At 56.5% G+C, this 19,043-nt stretch overlaps 1 protein-coding gene across 3 annotated transcripts; it reads left to right on the forward strand.

Moving 5' to 3' along the window:
- The first annotated feature begins 1,459 nt into the window (after window positions 1–1,459).
- On the forward strand, window positions 1,460–18,287 carry IL2RB (interleukin 2 receptor subunit beta). Of its 3 annotated transcripts, XM_046013584.1 has the most exons (11): window positions 1,460–1,653; window positions 2,857–3,020; window positions 4,847–4,967; window positions 5,171–5,288; window positions 6,099–6,177; window positions 8,327–8,432; window positions 9,812–9,960; window positions 10,464–10,629; window positions 11,095–11,209; window positions 12,592–12,676; window positions 15,291–18,287. In XM_046013584.1, exons 3-11 carry the CDS (start codon window positions 4,880–4,882, stop codon window positions 16,041–16,043), a joined length of 1,659 nt encoding a protein of 552 aa, XP_045869540.1. In that variant the 5' UTR covers window positions 1,460–1,653; window positions 2,857–3,020; window positions 4,847–4,879; the 3' UTR covers window positions 16,044–18,287. The 3 variants fall into 3 exon arrangements, with proteins under 3 accessions (XP_045869540.1, XP_045869539.1, XP_045869541.1); XM_046013583.1 differs by lacking the exon at window positions 2,857–3,020 and having other exon boundaries at window positions 1,461–1,653; XM_046013585.1 differs by lacking the exon at window positions 2,857–3,020 and having other exon boundaries at window positions 1,463–1,653; window positions 5,174–5,288.
- Window positions 18,288–19,043: the final 756 nt, after the last annotated feature.

Here is a 19,043-nt window from a genome sequence, read left to right on the forward strand (position 1 = left end):
TGACTTCTGGCTTCGCCTGGGGATGTATTTTTTCTTTATGTGTGTGTGTGTGTGTGTGTGTATTTTTAAGATTTCATTTATTTATTTGTCAGAGAGAGAGGGCAAGAGAGCAAGCACAAGCAGGGAGAACACCAGGCAGAGGGAGAAGCAGGCTCCCTGCTGAGCAGGGAACCCGATGCGGGACTCCATCCAGGACCCTGGGATCATGATCTGAGCCGAAGGCAGATGCTTAGCAACTAAGTCACCCAGGCGTCCTGTCTTTATGTGTTTTTTAAAAGTTTCAACTGAATGCATTGATTTGGGGGCAGGAAATATGTTCGGGGGGGTACACACGGGGCTACAGTAACAAACATCCTTTCTACCTCCCCCTTCCTGACCCGGTTTTCCTTCCTGGGAGAGCCAATGCTCCCGGTTTCTTGAGAAGCTTCCAGAAATATTCTAGGCTTAATACATCTTGGCTATTCTTTTCGTCTTTGTGGTGGTTGTGCTGATGAGCTATTCCTGCTACGAAAGCCTTGCTCTGGGAGAGAGGAGGGGTTGGGGAGCCCTCTCTGTGCAGTGGATGGTCGGAACCATCGTGCCTTCTTCCACTGACCCTCTTCTTGGGCTGTCAATGCTGCTCTTCCTTCCATGCAGGTGGCAGGTTCCATGGAACTGCTTCTCAGAAAGCGCCCCTGGAGCAGGGTCATTAAAATCAGGAGAAAGAGAGAACACAGAGCTCCTGCTTCCGGATGCTGGATGGCACTTCACGGGCCCCTGGGCCCGGGATGCTGCGCCTGACCAGGTGTGCACCTTTCTAAAAAGGGGCCCCCAGTTTCTCATCATTTAAAAAAAAGTCCTGAGCGTGGGGTGGGTGGGGAGAAAGGCTTAGGAGCCATGACCTGAAAGGAAAAGGAAGGTTCTAGAATGTTTAGTAAGATGCCAGCAAAGTGTTTGCAAAGCCCTGGAACAGGGTCTTCTCTGAATGCTAAATTAAGTAGCGGGCTCCCTGGAAGGCTGGGTGAAAAGGGAGGTCTCTGAGAGGGGGTGGGATAGGTGTGAATAGCACCGGGGACACCTCAAAGGACTTGTTAGTGGCTGCGTGTGTGTGTGTGTGTGTGTGTGTGTGTGTGTCTGTGTGTGTGTGTCTGTGTGTGTGAGACTGGATGAAGGTGCCAGAGGCTTGAAGTGGCACCGTATGAGATGGGCTGGGGTTGTGGAGGGGGGGAAAGAAGGGGCTGTACCCCTCGGGCTCCTATGTGCCACAACGCACCCATATGAGAGGGACCAGGCGTGTGCACGTGTGCGTGTGTGAGCGCGCGCGCGAGCATGTGTGAGTGTGTCAGCTGCCAAGACACCCACGCGGCCCCACCTCCCCCCCCAGCGGAGGAGGGAGATCTTTATCGGGCCCCTAGGTGCTTCAGGAGTTTCAGAGTTTCTCACCAGCCTGATCTCTCCCCATCCCCACCCCAGGCCTTGCCCCCTCCAGCCTCTGCACAGGAAGTGGGCTGGCCCTGGGGTTTGAGTCTTTGCCGGCCTCCTCAGCCAGCTGCTACCTGGGCTGCCGGAGTTGGAGGGAGTCGGAGCCGGAGCCGGGCTCCGAGGGGAGATGGCTGCGGACCCAGCAGCGGAGAGATCCCGAGAGAGCGCACTGCGGCCCCATGTCTCAGCCAGGTGACTTTGCCCTCACCCTGCCGCTGCCTGGTTCCCAGTGACCTGGGGTCTCCCTCCCGGCCCTGCCAGCAGCTTGGGGCTGGAAGTGAAAGTCATGGGACAGCTTCCAGCTTTCATCTCCTAGATGCCCCAGGAGGTTCCGCTGGAACTTCCATCTCCCAACCCTCCTGGCCCCCAACCTGATCTCGAAATCCCTCCAGGATGAGGCAGGTCCTGATCAGGGTTTTGGCTTTGAAGAAAAAGCTGGTCCCTAGTTCTGGGCTACCCCTCCTTCCCAGCCCATCCCTGGGGAAGCTGGGGGCTGCCCTGGGATGACGGGCTTCCTAACCCAGAAGGGGCGAGGAAAGAGGCAGGAGGACTGGGAGGGGGGAGGCCAGCTGAACCCCAGATGGAGCGCACTGGGATGTGGGTCGGGGGACCTGCGAGCTCCCTCCGGGCGGCTGTGGAATGGGACCCATGTTGGGGAGGCGCCCCCCGTGTAAAGTGCTCCTTAAGAGGCTGTGGGGTGGAAGAGGAGGGAGGGGGCCCCTCTGAGACCTGGCCATGAAGTGGGGCTGCCTCCTCTCTGGGAGCCCTGGGCGGCAGCAGGGGCGGGGGGCCACAGACGGCGGGTTTGAGTCCGGATTGTCCCTCCCTTGGCCGTGTGAACAGACAGGTCTGTAGTGTCTCCAGGCACCACGAGAGTGGATAGGATTCCATCTCTGAGGCTGGCCTTTCTCCTGGGGGACAAGGCCTCCTGTCCTGAACTGTGTTTGGAGACCTCAGCAGGGGGTGGCTTGGGGGCAGAGGCATTTCTGAGGGTCCCCCCACTCCTAGCCCTACAGCTGGGATTCCGAGCCCAGCTGGGGAGATGCTTCTGGAGTTAAACAGCAAGAGGCCAGTTCCCCGCCCCTCCGCCCACCACCTTGTGTGTTGGGGGGCGGTGGCCAGGAGGATGAGGCGAGATGGTGCCCATCACAACTGGTGGTCTGGCTGTGGAGCTCCTGCCTCTGGTCTTCCCCCCGCCGCCCCCTGCCCTCCCCCCGCGCGCCTCCTGCCCCCAGCGCCCTACGGCCCACAGTGTCAGCCCCAGCGGTGGCGGGAAATCAGGCAGTACTGACCCAGTTCAACCCCCGTCTCGGCCCCGCTCTGGCCTGGGCGAGAGGTTTACTGGCCTCAGCCTCCTCATCTGAGAAAAGGAGTCATAACGGTACCTACTCCCAGGGTTGCTGCAGGGACTCAGCGCGGTGATATCTGCTGAGTGCTAAGGACCTGGGCACAGAATGAGAGTCGAGTATTAGTCACCAGCCCGGTCACCATTCCCGTCCTCACCCTGTCACCGGCATCACCGTTGTCATCAGCATTATCATCTCCTCACTTGAAATCAGGTGACTGGCTTGCAGTCCGGCTGCCCGGGGCAGCACTGAGTTCAGTCTTGGCATCTGTCGTGGGGTTGGTGGGGGTGACGACAAGCACCTTCCAGGGTGCAGTGGGGACCTCATGCGTCAGTGAGTGTGGCTGTGCCCCATGAAGGGCAGGGAGTGTGGGTGTGCATGAGAACCCAGGGCTCATGGGGCTCAGGACTCAGAGGTCCTGCTTGCATCCCCTGAGGCTGAGCCTGTGCCTGTGGCCTTGAGCCGGTTCCTTAACCTCCCTGAGCCTCGGTTCCCTGCCTGGCCGGAGGGTGCAGCCTCAGCGCCGTCCTGGAGCCCTCCCCGCCCCGACCGGCTGAGGAACAGCCCACACTCCCCTCTCTGTGCCCTTTGCAATCGTGATCTACATCACTGCGCCCTGTCTGCTATGAGTGGTGGGGAACTCGTTGTAGACCGTGTTTCTGCTCCGGCTGGCTCACTGTGGTTTGGCCTTGACCTTCCTGTGATCTTGTATGCCTTTGCCCCGACTCTCCTCCTGTCATCCTGAAGCTCTATACCAGGTCCTATCCTGGGCATGGGCTTGCCTTGCCGGCTGGTGCTGGCCAGGGGCGGCACCCTCCAGGGGGCGGATAGTGCCCATGCTCCCAGGCCGTGACTGAGTGAGTAGGGGGGCACAGGGGGGCTTACTGGACCCCTTGAGGATCTCAACGCTGTGCCCTGTGCTGTGGGGGGGTTCCCAAGGAAAAAGGCAACCAGCCCCCATCCCCTATCCCCACTGGGGAGTTCCCCTTCCTGTGAGGATGGTGGGCCGGGGACTCCTTTTTGAACTCAAGCCAGACACATGACAGTTGGCCTGTGCCCTTGCTGGGCCCTGACTCCTCGACTCCAGGGGCGGAGGGCTGGTGGCCTTACCTCTGGGACCAGTGCCTGGGACAGGGTCTGGGCAGGGCTGGAGGGAGCAGGCCCTGTGGGCGAGCAGGCCGGGGGTGAGGTCCCAGCTCTGCTTCTTCTGCACACATGACCTTGGCGGGTGAAGGACTCGGAGCCTCAGTTTCTTCATCTGTGTAAGGGGGTAATGCAAGCACCCAGCCCCAAGCCTCTGGGGAGAGAAGACGATCTAGTGTACATGAATTGCTGAGCACAGTGGGAGTGCTCAGTACACCCCTGAGTACTGCTGTGACATAGTCCGTGAGTATCGAGCATGTCACCCGTCTCAGTGGTGGGGGGAGACAGAGGCAGAGAAGCTATAGGAGCCCCTGTCTGGGCTCTGGGTCCGCCTTGACTTGGATTCCACCCCTGCATCTGATCAGCTCTGTGATCTTGGGCAGTTTATTTTACGTCCCCGTGCCTCAGTTTCCCCTCCGAAAATGCAGATAATGAGAGGATCTCCAGTAGGGTTTTTGCTGCTTCATTTAAAGAGCGGAACATAGCCTGGCTTCTAGGAGCCTCCTGATGATGGTTTTAGGTGTGATTAAGGGGGCAGCAGGGAAGGGAAGAGGTGAGCTGTAATCCCAGCTCTGTGCTGGTCTCCCTGTGCGGACCTGAGCGAATCTTTCCTTTTTCTGAGCCTCAGTTTCCCCAGCCTTTGAACAAGGGTGTGGGCTCTCTCAGAGAGCCCTCTGAGCCCTGACAATGTATGGCTCCCCGAATCCCCAAAGGAAGGGAGCATGTGTGGGGCCGAGGAACCAGCAGGTGCAAAGGCCCTGAGGCTGGCTAATATTGGCTTGGTAGAGAGCAGAATGGGCCATCCTGAGATGGGCAGGGCTCGGCCCGCCTCTTGCAGCGACCAGGGACCTGGAGCAGGTGTTCACTTGTGCTTTCTCCCTCTCTCCTTTCCCCAGGGCTCTCTTCCCCAGCTCCCACCCGTGGATGTGATGGCAGAGCCGGCTCTGTCCTGCTATCTGTCCCTCCTTGTCTTCCTCCTGGCCCTGGCCATCCCTCAGGGATTCACGGCGGCAGATGGTGAGGACCCTGGCATCTGGATAGCTGTGCTTTCTCTTGGGAATGTGGCCAACCCTTGTAGAACCCCTTTCAGGACCCCTGCTTCTGGGCAGAGGCCCTTCAGCGGGGGCAGGAGGGAGGCAAGGGCAACAGGACCAGAGATCAGGCGTCCACCTTCTCCCTTGGCCCTTCTGCGGCCAGACACTCATGCTTCATCTTGTCAGCAGACACCCCCAAGCTCACATGCTTCTACAACTCAAAAGCCAACATCTCCTGTGCCTGGAGCTGGGATGGGGACCCACAGGCCTCGTCCTGCAAGATCCATGCTCAGCCGGATAGACGGTGAGTGTGGGGTTGACCAGCAAGACGGCAGCATCTCGAGATTGGTGTGCAGCGTGTGTGTGGGGGGGGGGTCCTATAATCTTAGACTCTTGGGATTCCTTCCCGGAAGACTCCAAGATGTTGCACTTTGAGAATCTGGACTGATAGGATCCACAGACTCTTGGGGCTGGATATTTAGACTCCTGGAACCAGGACGGGAGTGAGGAGTGGGGGTCCAGGCTGCAGGGGAGGGGCCGGAGATGAGCTAGACAGGGTAGTTTGGGGACACTGGGCTGTGAGACTGATGGGTCAAGGCTAAAGTCGACTTCAGAAGCAAGGGGTGGGGGAAGAAAGGGGGCTCCCTAAGCTTTCTGAGAGACATCTAGGGCAGCTGTGGGAACAGGGGCCTGGGCATGGTTGGGATCCTAGGGGCTGGGAGGGAGTCAGGGAAGGGGCTGCTGTGATCCGGGCATCTTGAGGGCAACAGCAAAGGTGGCTTTGGGTTTGGCCGTGGTCTTGGGTGGGTGGTGATTCCACAGGGCTGCAAGGGCTCCTTCCAGCCCTGAGGGAAGACTCTGGAGGGCTTTAGGCAGGGAGGCCGACATGTCCTGCACTGTTTGCTTCTAGAAGATCACTGTGGCTACTGTGAGGCTAGGCTGGGGAGGACAGGAAGAGGTGCTCGTGATGGGAAGTGGAGCAGGTGGGGACATGAGGGTCTCTACGGAGCATAGAGGCCGCACAGACTGGCCTTGCTGCAGGGGTGGGGCCATCCCGAGGGCCGGCTCTGGGGGTCCCTTCTTTTGTCCTAAGGAGGTTCTTTTGCCTTGAAAGGTCTTGGAACAGATCCTGCGAGCTGCTCCCGCTGAGCCCGGCATTCTGGGTCTGTCACCTGATTCTTGGATCCCCAGATGTGAGTACTGAGAGCCGAGAAGAGAGCCCAGGGGAGGGCAGGTGCGGGGCAGGGAGCTTCCAGGGGCAGAGTGGGGCCCAGAGAGCCCAGTGGCTTTGGCTACAGCCGGCGGCACAGCAGGCTGCCCCGGGGCAAGAGAGGCAGAAGGAAGCAGGGCAGCATCCAAAGGCCAGAACTCAGGGCTGACTGAGGGTTGAGAGATCTGTGGTCCGAGAGGCTCGGTCATTATGCCTCTGCTCCACTGTTCTCCCCATGCTTTGTGGGTCCTGCGACACTTCTGTACTCTTTATCAAGTGAGGGGAGGGGTGCCCACCCGTAACAACACTCCCTCTGAGTCTTCCCAGGGTCTTGGCAAGTGCGAGGCAGCATGGGCTTAAAAGTGTGGATCCTGGAGCTGAAGGTCTGGGTGCCTGGTCCCGGCTCCACTGTAACACCCGCTGGGTGACATCAGGCAACTGCTGCGTCCTAGGCTTCCCTTCTCGAAGTGGCAAGAATGATGGCACCTGCCTCGTAGAGCTGTTCTGTGGGTTAAAGCACTAAATACACCCTGCCCAGAGCAGAGCATGCACTTGACTATGCAGTCCGTGGATCCTGGGGACTTTGTGGGTGGGTTCCAGTGCTGTCCCTTTCTTACCAGAGAGGAAACTGAGGCTCAGAGAGGCCCTGCCAGTGAGGGGCAGAGCTGGGATTGAACCGTCTAGATGGGCATGTGGCCACGTCCATGCAAGGGCATCAAATTACTGTTGGTCACGCCGTCCTTGGCAGCAGCGGGCACTAGGGTTGCCCAGACCACATTTTCCAGCCGTCATCAGGTCATACCCATTCTTAAGAGGCAGCAGAATGTGGACATAGGCTCACATGTCTGGAGTCAGATGGCCATGCCTGTCCCTGTGAGCTCTGCGGAGGGTCTGCCTTCGGATCCCGGCCCCACTGTTTCCTCGCTGTGTGACCTCAGGCAAGGCCCTAGCCTCTCTGAGCTTCAGCCTTTTCAGCTGCAGGATGAGAAGAGACATAGGGCTTGTCTCACGGGTGTTGAGTTAAATGAGAGAACGTGTGTCCAGCACGCAGAACAGTGCGTGGACAGAGGATGAACCCAACACGATATATTCCTGGCATTTTTATAAGGACTATGTTCATAGTAATAATGACGATACTACTATCATTATCTGGAAACATCAGGCCCCTACAACAGCCAGACGCAGCAAGGGGCAGCATCCTTGGGCTGGAGAGGGAGGAATTGTTTGGGGACTCATATGATCAGGTTCAAGTTTCGCTCATGGTGGGCCCTGTGGAAGGTGGATCAGAGGGACTGTGCCCTGGGTCCTGGACCTGAAAATACCACCTCAGAACCCAGAGCACAGATCTGGAGGGGACATGCATCAGACTTTCCTCCCACAAGGCGCTCTTCTGCACGGGGAGGACGCTGCCATAAGCCGCTCATTCCACAGCCCTTGGTCAGGTGTCACAGCCTAGGGCTGCGTCTCTGTGGGGACAGTGGTTACAGAGGCCTGGCTTTGAATCCAGACTCCCCTGCTGACCAGTGCGTGACTTCAGGCCTCTCACCTGCATTATGAGGATGGTTTGCTCTGACAATCAGCCAGAGAAATGCCTAAGGCACCCAAATAGTGCCTGCTCGCGGGAGAGGCTTGCCGCGTGCCCATTTCCTTCCCCAAAAGCCAGGGTGTGGGAGTGGGGAGAGGTAGGCTTTCACACTCCAAACTGTTACACAGGTACAGTTCCAGACCTGCCTTCTCTTGGGGGCTCATCCTCTTTGCATGCCTCTTGGGATGGGGAGCTCCCTCCCTTTCAAGGCAGCCCACTTCACTTTAGATCACGGATCAAACTCTACTTGCTGTCTGTTTTTGTAAATAAAGTTTTATTGGCACGCGGCCATGCCATTCTCCTACAGGGTGTCTCTGGTTGGTTTTTACAGGCCAGCAACAGAATTGAGTAGTTGCTGACTGAGACCGTTTGACCTGCAAAGCTAGAAATATTTACTTTCTGCACCCTCACGGAAAAAGCCTGCCGACCCCAGCCTTAGCCAGAGGGGCTCATGGAGAAGCCCAACTTTTGTTGTGGTCTTGGTCTTCCCTCTCTCCTATCATCCCCACCACCCATGTCCCATCCCTACCATGTCCTTCTCTTGCAGGCTCAGAGTCTGACTGCGGCTGACATTGTCAAAATGAGCGTGATATGCCATGAAGGGGGGAGGTGGAGGACACTGATGACCCAGGACTTCAAGCCCTTTGAGAATCGTGAGTGAGGAATTGGGAAGGGTAGGGGGACTGGGACGGGCTGGGAACCCCCCGTCCTGTCTTTCCCTCTGGGACCCTCCCTGATCCAGTCTCTTTCCATACCCACGTGTGACCTCTCACTGCCCACTGCCCTCGGGATGTAGTTCTGGCTCCTTCCCCCAATATTCAGCATCTGGCGCGGGCTTCCCAATCGAGTGCTTCTCCTCCCCTGGCCTGTATTCCTGTCAAAACCAAAGGCCAGCTCTCTGAATTCAGCTTGCCCATCCATGCCTCTGAGCCCTTGCATTTGTGGGTGCCACAGCCCAGAAGGCTCTTCCCATCAGAAATGTTCCCCCTCACCATTCAAGGCTCAGTGAAGAGTCACCTCCAGCAGGAAGCCTTCCCAGACTCTCCCAGCCCTTCGTACCTCCTCTTTTAGGGTGTTTATATTTTTTCATGGTCCTCACTGCTTGATTTGGGGACTGTCTCCCTCACTGAGCTGTGAGCTCCCTGAGGGCAGAACGTCTGTCTTCCCTAAGTCTCTACTCCAAGTACCCAGCACCAAGCCTTATCCGGGCAGTGCTCTGGGAAGGTTTTTGAATGACTACATGCCCAGCCTCATCCCCAGACCATCTAAGGGAGAAGGGGCGAGATCTGGACAGGGTTCTCAATGCAGCCTTGCCTCAACTGAACGGGGTCTGCCCAGAATATCATTTCACACGTCAGAGCCTCGGTTTGCCCATCGAGAATGGGGAGAATCAGTTATCGACTGGACCCCGGGGTGCCGTAAGAAGTCTGTGAGGCAGACACAGAAACTGCTTAACACACGCTCAACAGACATTCACTTAGTGTTACTCGTGTAGTTCAAGAGTCCCAGACTTAGAAAAACTTAGGTCAGTTTAACTTCAGAATTATTAAATCTTATAATCCTATAAGGTTCCTGAGATTCAATTAAATGACACGAGACGATTCCTGTAAAGCTCTCAGATCCGTTCTGGAGGCAGAGAACAGAGGCTTTCATCTGTTTTCATATAGCAGATTATTGGGTGCCTTAATCAGGTAATGCTCCAGGCGCCAAGAATACGTCGGAGAACACAGTCCCTGCCCTCCGTGAGCACACGGTCTGCTGGGGGAGATGGAAAATGAACAAAGATCCCCAAATAAATATTTGATGTGTGAGGTGGGGCTAAGTGCTGGGCAGGAAAATAAAACAGGTTAGGGGGTAGAAGAAGGCTTCTCCAAGCAGGTGAGGACCTCTGGGGGTGGGGAGGGTACCCAGAAGGGAGAAGGAGGAGGTGCAAAGGTAGAGGTGGGGGCGTGTCTGAACTTTATCCTCTTAGCATGGCATGGTGACCCAGCATCCCCCAAGGTCACTCTCTCTTCCTCTCTCTTACCTCCAGTTCGCCTGATGGCCCCGAACTTGCTCCAAGTCACCCACGTCGGGACCCACAAATGCAACATAACCTGGAAAGTCCCACAGTCCTCCCATTACATTGAAAGTTACCTGGAGTTTGAGGCCCGGACAAGGTCCCCAGGCCACAGCTGGGAGGTGAGTGCATGGCCTGGTCCCCACCTGCCCTGACTTCTCCCTCCAGTCCTGGTCACCCTGTCCAGTCTTCATGTCAGCAAAGCCACGGTAGTCCCCAGGCAGCCCCTGCTGCTCCCCTGTCCTGCATGCTCTGGCCTCCCCGCCCCGTATGTGCCCCCAGACAGCCCAGGGGTTCCAGCTGGTGGCAGATGCCAGGGCGAGAGTTTACATAGCCAAGAGGCAGGTGACTATCCTCTGAGATTTCAGAGGCCCTGGGAAGCCACCCATCTGTGCAGCTCTGTGCATGGATGGTGAGTGAGAGGGAGGGGTTCAGGATGCCCTTGGGGTTTGGGGCTGAGTAGTCAGGGATGCGGGGGGTGGGGCGGGAAGTGGCAGGAGAGAAGCTGGCAGGGAGGAATGCAGGAGTCACCCACTCAGTCTCCCAGCCAGCCCCTGCCATGGGAGGTGAGGTGGGCTGTAGGGCCCCCTCCACTCTGACAGCCCCCCGCCTGTCTCTGCCCCAGGAGGCCTCCGTGCTGATCCTCAGGCAGAACCAGCAATGGATTTGCCTTGAGACACTTACTCCAGGCACCATGTATGAACTTGAAGTGCGGGTCAGGGCCCACCTAGGCAGACACAAGGCTTGGAGTCCCTGGAGTCAGCCCCTGGCCTTCAGGACGAGGCCTGCAGGTACCAGGGGACAGAAGGAGTGGGACGGAGCTCAGATAGGAGGGGATGGCTGGGGTGTGGCCTGGAGGGCAGCAGGTGGGGGAGGCCTGGGACTGGGGCACAGGGCTCAGCCGGAGTCGGGCTCACCTGTTATCGTTAGCCCACTCGTTGTGACCCTGCAGGGTGAGCAGTGTGGTCGGGTGGGCTGCTTGCATCTGGAAGCCTCAGTTTCCGCATCTATAAAGTGGGTACTGTGCTACCCAGCAGATCTGCTGTGAGGAGGCACGTGATGCTCCTTGTCAGCTGGGCCCACAGCAGGTCTCCTGGGCCAGCCGGGACCTGCCAAGGCCTTGGGTCAGAGGTCAGCTTATCCCCAGGCACCAGGGTGGCTGCGGGGGTGGGGGGGATGCTAGAGGGTTCAGGGCGAGCTGAGGCGCTTGTCTAACCCCTCTCCCCGCTTCTCCTCCCGCCCCTGGGTGGCCTCAGGGAATCGGACTCCGCCCTTTCCTTGGTTTGGCCAGGTCATTGTGGGCGTCAGCAGTGCCTTCGGCTTCCTCATCTTGGTCTGCCTGTTGGTCAACTCCCAGTACATCGCACCGTGGTAAGAGCCCTCCCTTCCCGCTCTTTCGTGCTCTTATCTGACACACACCCCCTGACTGCTCAGGCCCTCAGCTCAGACCCCTGCTCAGACACACTCGTGCTCCCTCTGCCCTCCCCACAGTCCTCCCTGCCTGACACCTGGCTTTTCCCTGGCACCCACCCCCAAAGATGGAACCCTCCTGGAGGGGAGCCGGGGAGGGAGAGCCCCATGGAGGCCCCGCCCAGAGCATGACTCTCAGTATGCGTGTGCACACGTATGTGTATGCGCGTGTGCAAATGCCTGTTGTCTCTATGTGCATGTTCCTCGGGGATCTCTCTAGGTCCCTTTATCGAGCCCCAGCTCAGTGCCAGACCTGGTACCGAGTGCTGGGAATATAAGAGCAGGCTGCGTACATGCGGTCCCATCTTCATAGAGCTCATGGTCACGTGGGAGAAGGCAGATGTTTATAAATCATACACAGGTACAATGACACACCATGATAAAAGGGTAAAGGAAGGTACTCGATGGATTGGAAGCAGGCCACAGGGATAGGAACCTTGGCTGGGGGATGGCCAGCAGAAACATGCCTAAGGAGTGATGATTCCCTTGAAATCTGAAGGAGGAGCTAACCAGACATGGGGAGGGGATGGGAAGTGCGTAGGCAAACAGAGGGAAGAGGGTGTGCAAAGGCCCTACATGTGTAATGCAAAGCAGCATTACAGCAACTGAGAGTTCAGGGAGGCAGGTGTGGTTGGAGACCAGAAGGGGTGGAGGAGAGGGCTGACCTGAGCCTGAACATCTAACTGGGGGACAGCCAAGCTTTCTGGGTCCTTGAGGCTATGACCACATTTTTGAGGCTGATGCATACAGATACTGGGGCACTCAGTGTGGCAAGCAGAGCATGGGCTGGAATTCAGCACTCACTCACTATGCCCCTAAATCCGGGTGCCCTTGGGCAGTGCACAACCTGAACGACCATCCATGACAGTCTGGACATGGAGACACACAATCTGGTCTCTTTCCTACCTCCTGCCTCCTTGTTCACTCTACTCCAAACATTTGGCTCTGTGCGGTCCCTGACCACTCGGGCTCCTGTGGTCCCCCACACCCACATCCTTATTTTGCACGGACCTCTGCTTTGTGTCCACAGAATGAATGGTCATGTTGCACACTTGGTTCATGTCTGTCTCCCCATTAGAATGTCAGAAAGAGACCTTCTCTGTTTGCCATTCTTGTGTCCCCAGGCCCCCACCCTCCCTTACTGGACATTCACTTCGTATTGATCCAACAGATGTATGCCGAATAGCTCTGTACCCTCCCTTCAGGGCAGTGGGGTGCCAGCGGGACACCATGGCCCCTTTCCCTTCTCATCCTCATTCCCTCTCTCCTCCTCCCCTGTTCAGGCTGAAGAAGGTTCTGAAGTGCCACATCCCAGACCCGTCAGAGTTCTTTTCCCAGCTGAAGTCAGAGCATGGAGGAGATTTCCAGGTAGGAGTCTGGAGCTGGTGGAGAGAAGCAGGCATCTGGCTCGGGCTGGCGGAAGTGTGAGTGGGTGGGGAGGTGGTGGGTTTGCACTTTGCGAAAGGAGACAAATACTGAAGTGAGCAGCCTCTGGGTTGGGTGTGGGTCCCTTTCCCCAGCTCAGGCACCAGCATTCTCAGGCTGAATGGCACCTCCTGTCTGAGCCAGACAGTCTGGTTCTAATCCCGGCTCCAGCCCTTCCTGGCTGTGTGACCTCGGGCACGTTATGGAATGTCTCTTGTGCTCAGCTTTCCCACTTGTACAACAGGGAGGGAAACTTACTTATGTGTTACTTATGTGGATGGGCCCAAGATCACTGGCTGGCATGTAGTAAGTGCTCAAGGGGCCCTAGTTAGAATTTCAGTCACCGGTCTGTTGACTGAGCAGGACCTGCCCCTTCTCCGAACCTCCCCCCACAATTTGTGCCAACTCTCTTCATGGGCAGCAGTTCCTTGCCCCCTGCAGAAAGCGCTGGGCAGCCTCCAACACCTTGTCCCTGACGGTAACAAGTCTTTGAGCTGCTTCTCATCAGCCGAAGCAGAGTCACTGGGAAGGTGCTGGCGTAGATAGTAGTAACACTGAACCCCATTTAAACCTCAGTCACCTCCCCTCCCGGAGCCCACGCTTGCTTCAGGAAGGAAGTGTTGTGGCGGAAAGGGGCTGTGGTGGGCTGCTTCTCTCCCCCCCTCCCCCCCAGGCTCTGTAGATTTGACGAAGGATGAGGTCGGGCTGGAGGGAGATCAGCAGGAATGTGGAAGGGCTGGAAAGCCATACTGGGCCAGAGATGTCAAGAGTTGGCTTTGGAGTTCCCTATTATGGCTGATTAGGGCCCATTCTGGAATTGTTTGGAAAACTCCCAAGACTTGGGGATAGCTTGCCTACAGTTCTCTCGATGTGGGGGAATGGGTCTCCTTAAAATTCTTCCTAAAGCCCCAAAGGTAGTGAGCTCCCTGTCAACAGAGGCATTCTAGTAAGTCTTGGCTGACTGTCAGAAATATAGCAGAAGGGACTCCTGGTTGGAGGCTGGACTGGATGCATCCTTAGTCTTCTTCCCAGGTGAAAACTTTCTGATTCTATGGGACTAGGACCTTTGGAGCTGGGAGTGGGCTCTATCCTAGAGAGGTACCAACCGCTCTGTCTTCCCATGTGGTCATCCCCAGGTCTAGATGCTTGCCCCAGACCTGGGGTGTGGAAGGTAGATTCCCAAGGAAGCCGTGGGATGCACAATGTGGTGAGGGTTGGGGCGGGCCAAGGGGACCCTACCCTCTCCTCTGCATCTGGGTGGGAGGTCTGCTCCTGTCTCACTACCCCAGGACCTCTAGCTACCAGGCCACAAGGCCCACTGCTCTGTCCAGGGGACCCGGGATATGTGTGCCAGTGTGTGAGTGTGTGTGTGTGTGTGTGTGTGAAGGGGGATGCATTTCTCTTTGCACCCGCCTCCCTTCCCTGTCCCCCCGACTTCAGGGCACTGAGGACGGAAGCCCAGGCGCAGGAAGTAGCTGACCCTCTGAGAGGGGCTGGCAAGGCCCTGGCACACCAGGCAGGGCTGGTCACAGTCCCGGCCTCTCCTTCTCGTCGCACAGCCCTTCCCCTCCTCCCTTGCCTCTTCCAGGACTGGACCCTCCCCCCAAACTCCGTCCCGGAACCTGCCCTCTCCCTCTCCTCCCAGCCTACGGGGTGCAGGCATGTAGGAGGAGCCCATTGGGCCTGGTCCGTGTGCTCAGGGGACGCCAGTCCAGCTGCTGAGGACTCCCAGGACAGAGGGCTGTTGGGTCCCCATTATACCCCCGAGGGCCTACTGTCCCTTTTGCTTCTGTAAGAGGTGGTCTGCCTCTTACCCTGGGCCAGGGAGTTCGCCTTCAGTTTCTTATTTTGACATTCTCCTGCTGGCCCACAGTAAGAAGTTAGGAAAGAGGGGGCTAAGTGTTGTGGGATTGAGGCTCAGAGAGGGGCAGTGACCTGCCCAGGATCACACAGTCAGTGAGGGCCAGGGCTCTCCGGACTCTGGAGCTACTGGGAAGGGCTCTGGTGGGTACTTTCTTCTCTCTGTGGAGGGACGGTGTGCCAGGAGGGGCTGCACATCACTGGGGGGGGGGGCAGAGAATGTCAGGACCATCCGTGCCCACCAGAGATTTTGTCAGAGAGCCGGCTGTGTGTTCAGGGCTAGGGGACGGCCACTCTCTGGGCATCTGTAAGGTGGACAAGATGGGCTCCATTCGGGGCCCTTTCAGCTTTGGCCCTGGTTTGTGGACTCACACACTTGGGCTCGCCCCTACCTGGTGCACTGACGCTTTTCCCCTTTGCCTGGTGCCTCGTGTGGTGCCAGGCTCACAGGACCATAAACAGCCCCTCATCGAAACAACACATCCCCTGGGCACCTACAGGAATCACCCTCCCCAGGCTGACCCAGAGCATTCTGCAAGCCGGTGTGGGGGGGGGGGGGTGGGGGGGGTGGGGGGGTGTAGTCAGGGAGGCCTTCCTGGAGGTGGAAGCCCTGAGTAGACCATAGTGAGGAGTTGTTGCTGCGATTCTGGAGGAGGAGGCATCCCACTCACCTTCCATCCGTTCTCTCTCCTGGCAGAAGTGGCTCTCCTCGCCCTTCCCCTCGTCATCCTTCAGTCCCAATACCCAGGCACCCGAGATCTCCCCGCTGGAGGTGCTGGACCGGGACACCAAGGCCACACAGCTGCTCCTGCTGCAGCAGAAGGCACCCTCACCCTCGGCCGAGACCAGCGGCCACTCGCTGACCAGCTGCTTCACCAACCAAGGTTACTTCTTCTTCCACCTCCCTGATGCTCTGGAGATCGAGGCCTGCCAGGTGTACTTCACCTATGACCCCTGCACAGAAGAGTCCGAGGAGGGCGGGGCTGGGGCACCTGAGAGGTCTCTCCTCCCACCCCTGCCACCCCTGCCAGCAGAAGACGATGCCTATTGCACCTTCCCCCCTGGGGATGACCTGCTTCTCTTCTCTCCTGGGCTCCTGGGTGGCCCCGGTCCCCCCAACACCATGCCCGGGGGCACTGGAGCCTGTGAAGAGAAGCTGCCCCCCTCTCTGCAGGAGGGAGCTCCCCGAGACTGGGCCCCCCAAACCCTGGTGCCTCCCAACCCAGGAGTGTCTGACCCGGGGGATAGCCAGCCACCCCTGGAGCATGCCCTGGGAGAAGCAAGAGAGGAGGTCCCGGCCCCTGGCCCCAGGGAGGGGATCAGCTTCCCCTGGGCTAGACCCCCCGGGCGAGGCCAGGTCGGAACCCCTGCCTCCTGCCTGACCCTGAACACCGATGCTTATGTGTCCCTCCAAGAGCTGCAGGATCAGGACCCATCTCACTTGGTATAGACAGACAAGGCAGCCTGCTGCCCACTCTGTGCCAGGCCCGGGGGAGGACTCTGTCCTCAAGGCTTGTCCACTGCCGAGTCACCCAGTGCCTAGCTGTCCCCTGGACATCCCTGCCCTGAGGGCCGCCACCCAGCCTTGCCCACTCAGGCATTCACTTCCAAATGGCAGCTGCTGCTCCCTGGTCCTGTGGCCCAAGCCAGGAATTGCAGTGGGTGGAGACACTGTGACTCCCCTCAGCTGTCATGGAGTCCCATGGCTTTTGCCTCTAAAGCATCCCTCCTCTTGAGCCCTCCAAGGACTCTTCAGGGAGAGTTCTCAGGGTTCTCCAGGGATCTTCAACGTGTCCCCCTCACTGGGCTTCCTGCCCCAGTCCCGCCCTCTCCTGCCCATCCTCCACAGGGCACCAGAGCACTCTCTCCGAACCACAAACCATATGGCTCTGCTGCCCCTTGTTTAAAGCCCACCATGGCTCCCTGCTGCCCTCTGTACCACTTCTTGGCCTGGCTCTTGCTCCCCCCGGTGTCATATTGTGACATTCCCTTCCAGAACCCTCCCAGTGGTCCTACTGAGCCACCAGCAGCTCCCTCACACCCCACACATTTGCACATGCTGTTCCCTGTACCTGCAGTGCTCTCTCCTCCCTCATCTAGATGACCAATCCCCTTATGCCTCAAGGGTCCTTTCTGCTTCCTTTGGAGAGAAACTCTGCATCCATTAACGTGCCCGGACTTCAAGCTTCAGTGTCATGGGATGGCTAGACAAAGTGGCCCCGTCACTTCGCCTTTAGGGTCTCTTGTGACCTCAGAATGCTTAGCTACTGCGTCCTTGGCACTGTGGCCCAATTTGTGATGCAAATCCCCCGGAAAGCAGACACTGGCTGGATCTTTCCATTGTGGTTTCATGGATTCGTAAGGCATCTGCGGAAAGTAAACCTCTCCTAGTGGCAGGTTCTGAGGCTGTCACAGGGAATCTAGACCTCTCTTGGAGAGCTCTCTTCCACAACTCAGGGGGCTGGCATGCTGCGTCCAGAAGGGCAACTCCCTTGGCACCCCTATCCTATTCCCAGTTGTGAACTGTCTGGGACCACCTTGCTTGGACTCCCTGTGCCCGGCTGCCTTCACACAGGGGGCACCGTCCTCTTCTGAGGTCAAGACTCAAAGGGGCGAAGCCGCATGCTCACTAGGCTCCAGCATGCCCATTCCAGCAAGAGCTCGTCCCCTTTCACCGCAGTCCTCCCCGCAGCACAAACACAAACTCACACAGCTGACCCCTTCCTCCTCGGTTCTCCCCATCACCTCTCCACTTCTCTTCCTTCTGTCGCTGGCACAGATCACACCTGTGATGCCTGCCACAACCTTCCTCTCACAGTAGCAACCCCGGCAAGCAAAGAACTCCGTCCCAGGTCCCTGAAATGCGAGCGCACTGAGCAAGCACTTATAGGCCCTGCTCCTAGCTGATTGGGTGCCTGACACAAGCCCACCCATAGGCCAACAAGCAGCCTATGAGCTAGCTTAGAATGGAAGCTCCGCCCAGTCAGGGAGGCCTGGCCTGAACTGGCCAATCAGATTTCTCTCAGTTTTGAGCATTTGAACTCAAGGTCTTAAGAAGGTAGGTCCCTGGGAGCAGGTACCTGTGCAGAAGGCTCTTGGAGAAGCCTGGGGCGGAGGAGTTCAGCCCGGTTAGCAGAGGGCACTGGGTTCTGCTACAGAGACTCCCACTGACGGGGGGCGGAGGCTACCAACGGTTCCCTCAAGATTCTCATTTTCCTTAAGTCCGAAATAAACTCCCTTTCCCTGAGGTTGTCTGAGTCTTGGATCCTTACCACGGAAGAGCTTGAGCACCTGGTCACTCCTGCCATACGATGCCACGTGTTCTGGGCCACGAGGGTCCTCAGTCCTGGCCTGAGCATCAAACCCAAGCTCCGTGAGCAGACCCTCGCTCTGTGTCCCAGGGCAAACCATGAAACCCCGCTGTGAGTCAGTTCCATTTGGAAGTGTTCTTCGGACAGTTCTAGTTCTTAAGGCCTGGGCATTTGTGCGGTATAGATGTTCAATGCCCTGTGTGTGCCATCTCTGTTATTATTTACCTCATTATTTTTCTTCAAATCCTTCACTTTTTTGTTCACTTTTATTTAAAAAGAAAAATCTTTGTATTGCTTCTGTAAATGGAAAAGCTGATATTCACTATAAATAAAAGGTGACTGTAGAAAGTAAATACAATAAAATAAAATGCCTCAATTCTTCACCTGCTGAAGTCTGCTCTCTTAGGTTAAAGGGAAGGTTAACAAGTGTTGGGAAACTGTTGAAGAATTGCCAGCCAGCCACAAATGGTGAGAAAGCAAAAAGGTTGTAAGAGGGATAACTTTTTCACTAATAGGAGTCAGGTTTATCTTACTCTGTGTCTGGGCACCATCTGATATGGTCTCATGGGAAAATAAAAATAAAATATCATAAAAATATAATTGATATATATATTTAATAGAATATAAATCAACATACTATAAACAGAATACATAATAAATATAAATCAAATAGAATGTATAGAATTTTTAGTATATGTAAATAATATATAAATATATATTATACAAATTATATATGTGTGTATATAAATATATTTACATGCATATAAATATGTATAAATACATATACATATGTATAAATACATATTTATATGCATATAAATACACATGTGTGTGCATATATATATATATATATATATATATATATATATAAAACATTTTTTCTTCTTTGCCTTTGACTCTGAATAGTTGGACCAGATTATGGATGGCAATATTAGGCATTCACAAAGCTGCACCCATAGCAGACATCACTAATCAATTTCACCCACTCATGGCAGACATTGCTAATTGATCATGGCTGTCCTTCCTGCAAAGTTTGAGGACAGCTTGAGATTCTGCAGGCAGGTCCCAATTGATCATAGCTGGCACTTGGTGACCTATCTAGACCAGATCATCCCTCAGGTTCCTTCCACAACGGAAGG

This window comes from Meles meles, chromosome 7 (genome assembly GCF_922984935.1).
Source record: "Meles meles chromosome 7, mMelMel3.1 paternal haplotype, whole genome shotgun sequence".
NCBI lineage: Eukaryota > Metazoa > Chordata > Mammalia > Carnivora > Mustelidae > Meles > Meles meles.

Excerpts from the sequence above, each read along its gene's own strand:
- IL2RB (XM_046013584.1), top strand. The coding sequence starts at position 4,880 with ATGGCAGAGCCGGCTCTGTCCTGCTATCTGTCCCTCCTTGTCTTCCTC. Across the intron at positions 5,289-6,098 it reads CATGCTCAGCCGGATAGACG|GTCTTGGAACAGATCCTGCG; the intron begins GTGAGTGTGGGG and ends TTGCCTTGAAAG. Across the intron at positions 10,630-11,094 it reads CTTCAGGACGAGGCCTGCAG|GGAATCGGACTCCGCCCTTT; the intron begins GTACCAGGGGAC and ends GGGTGGCCTCAG.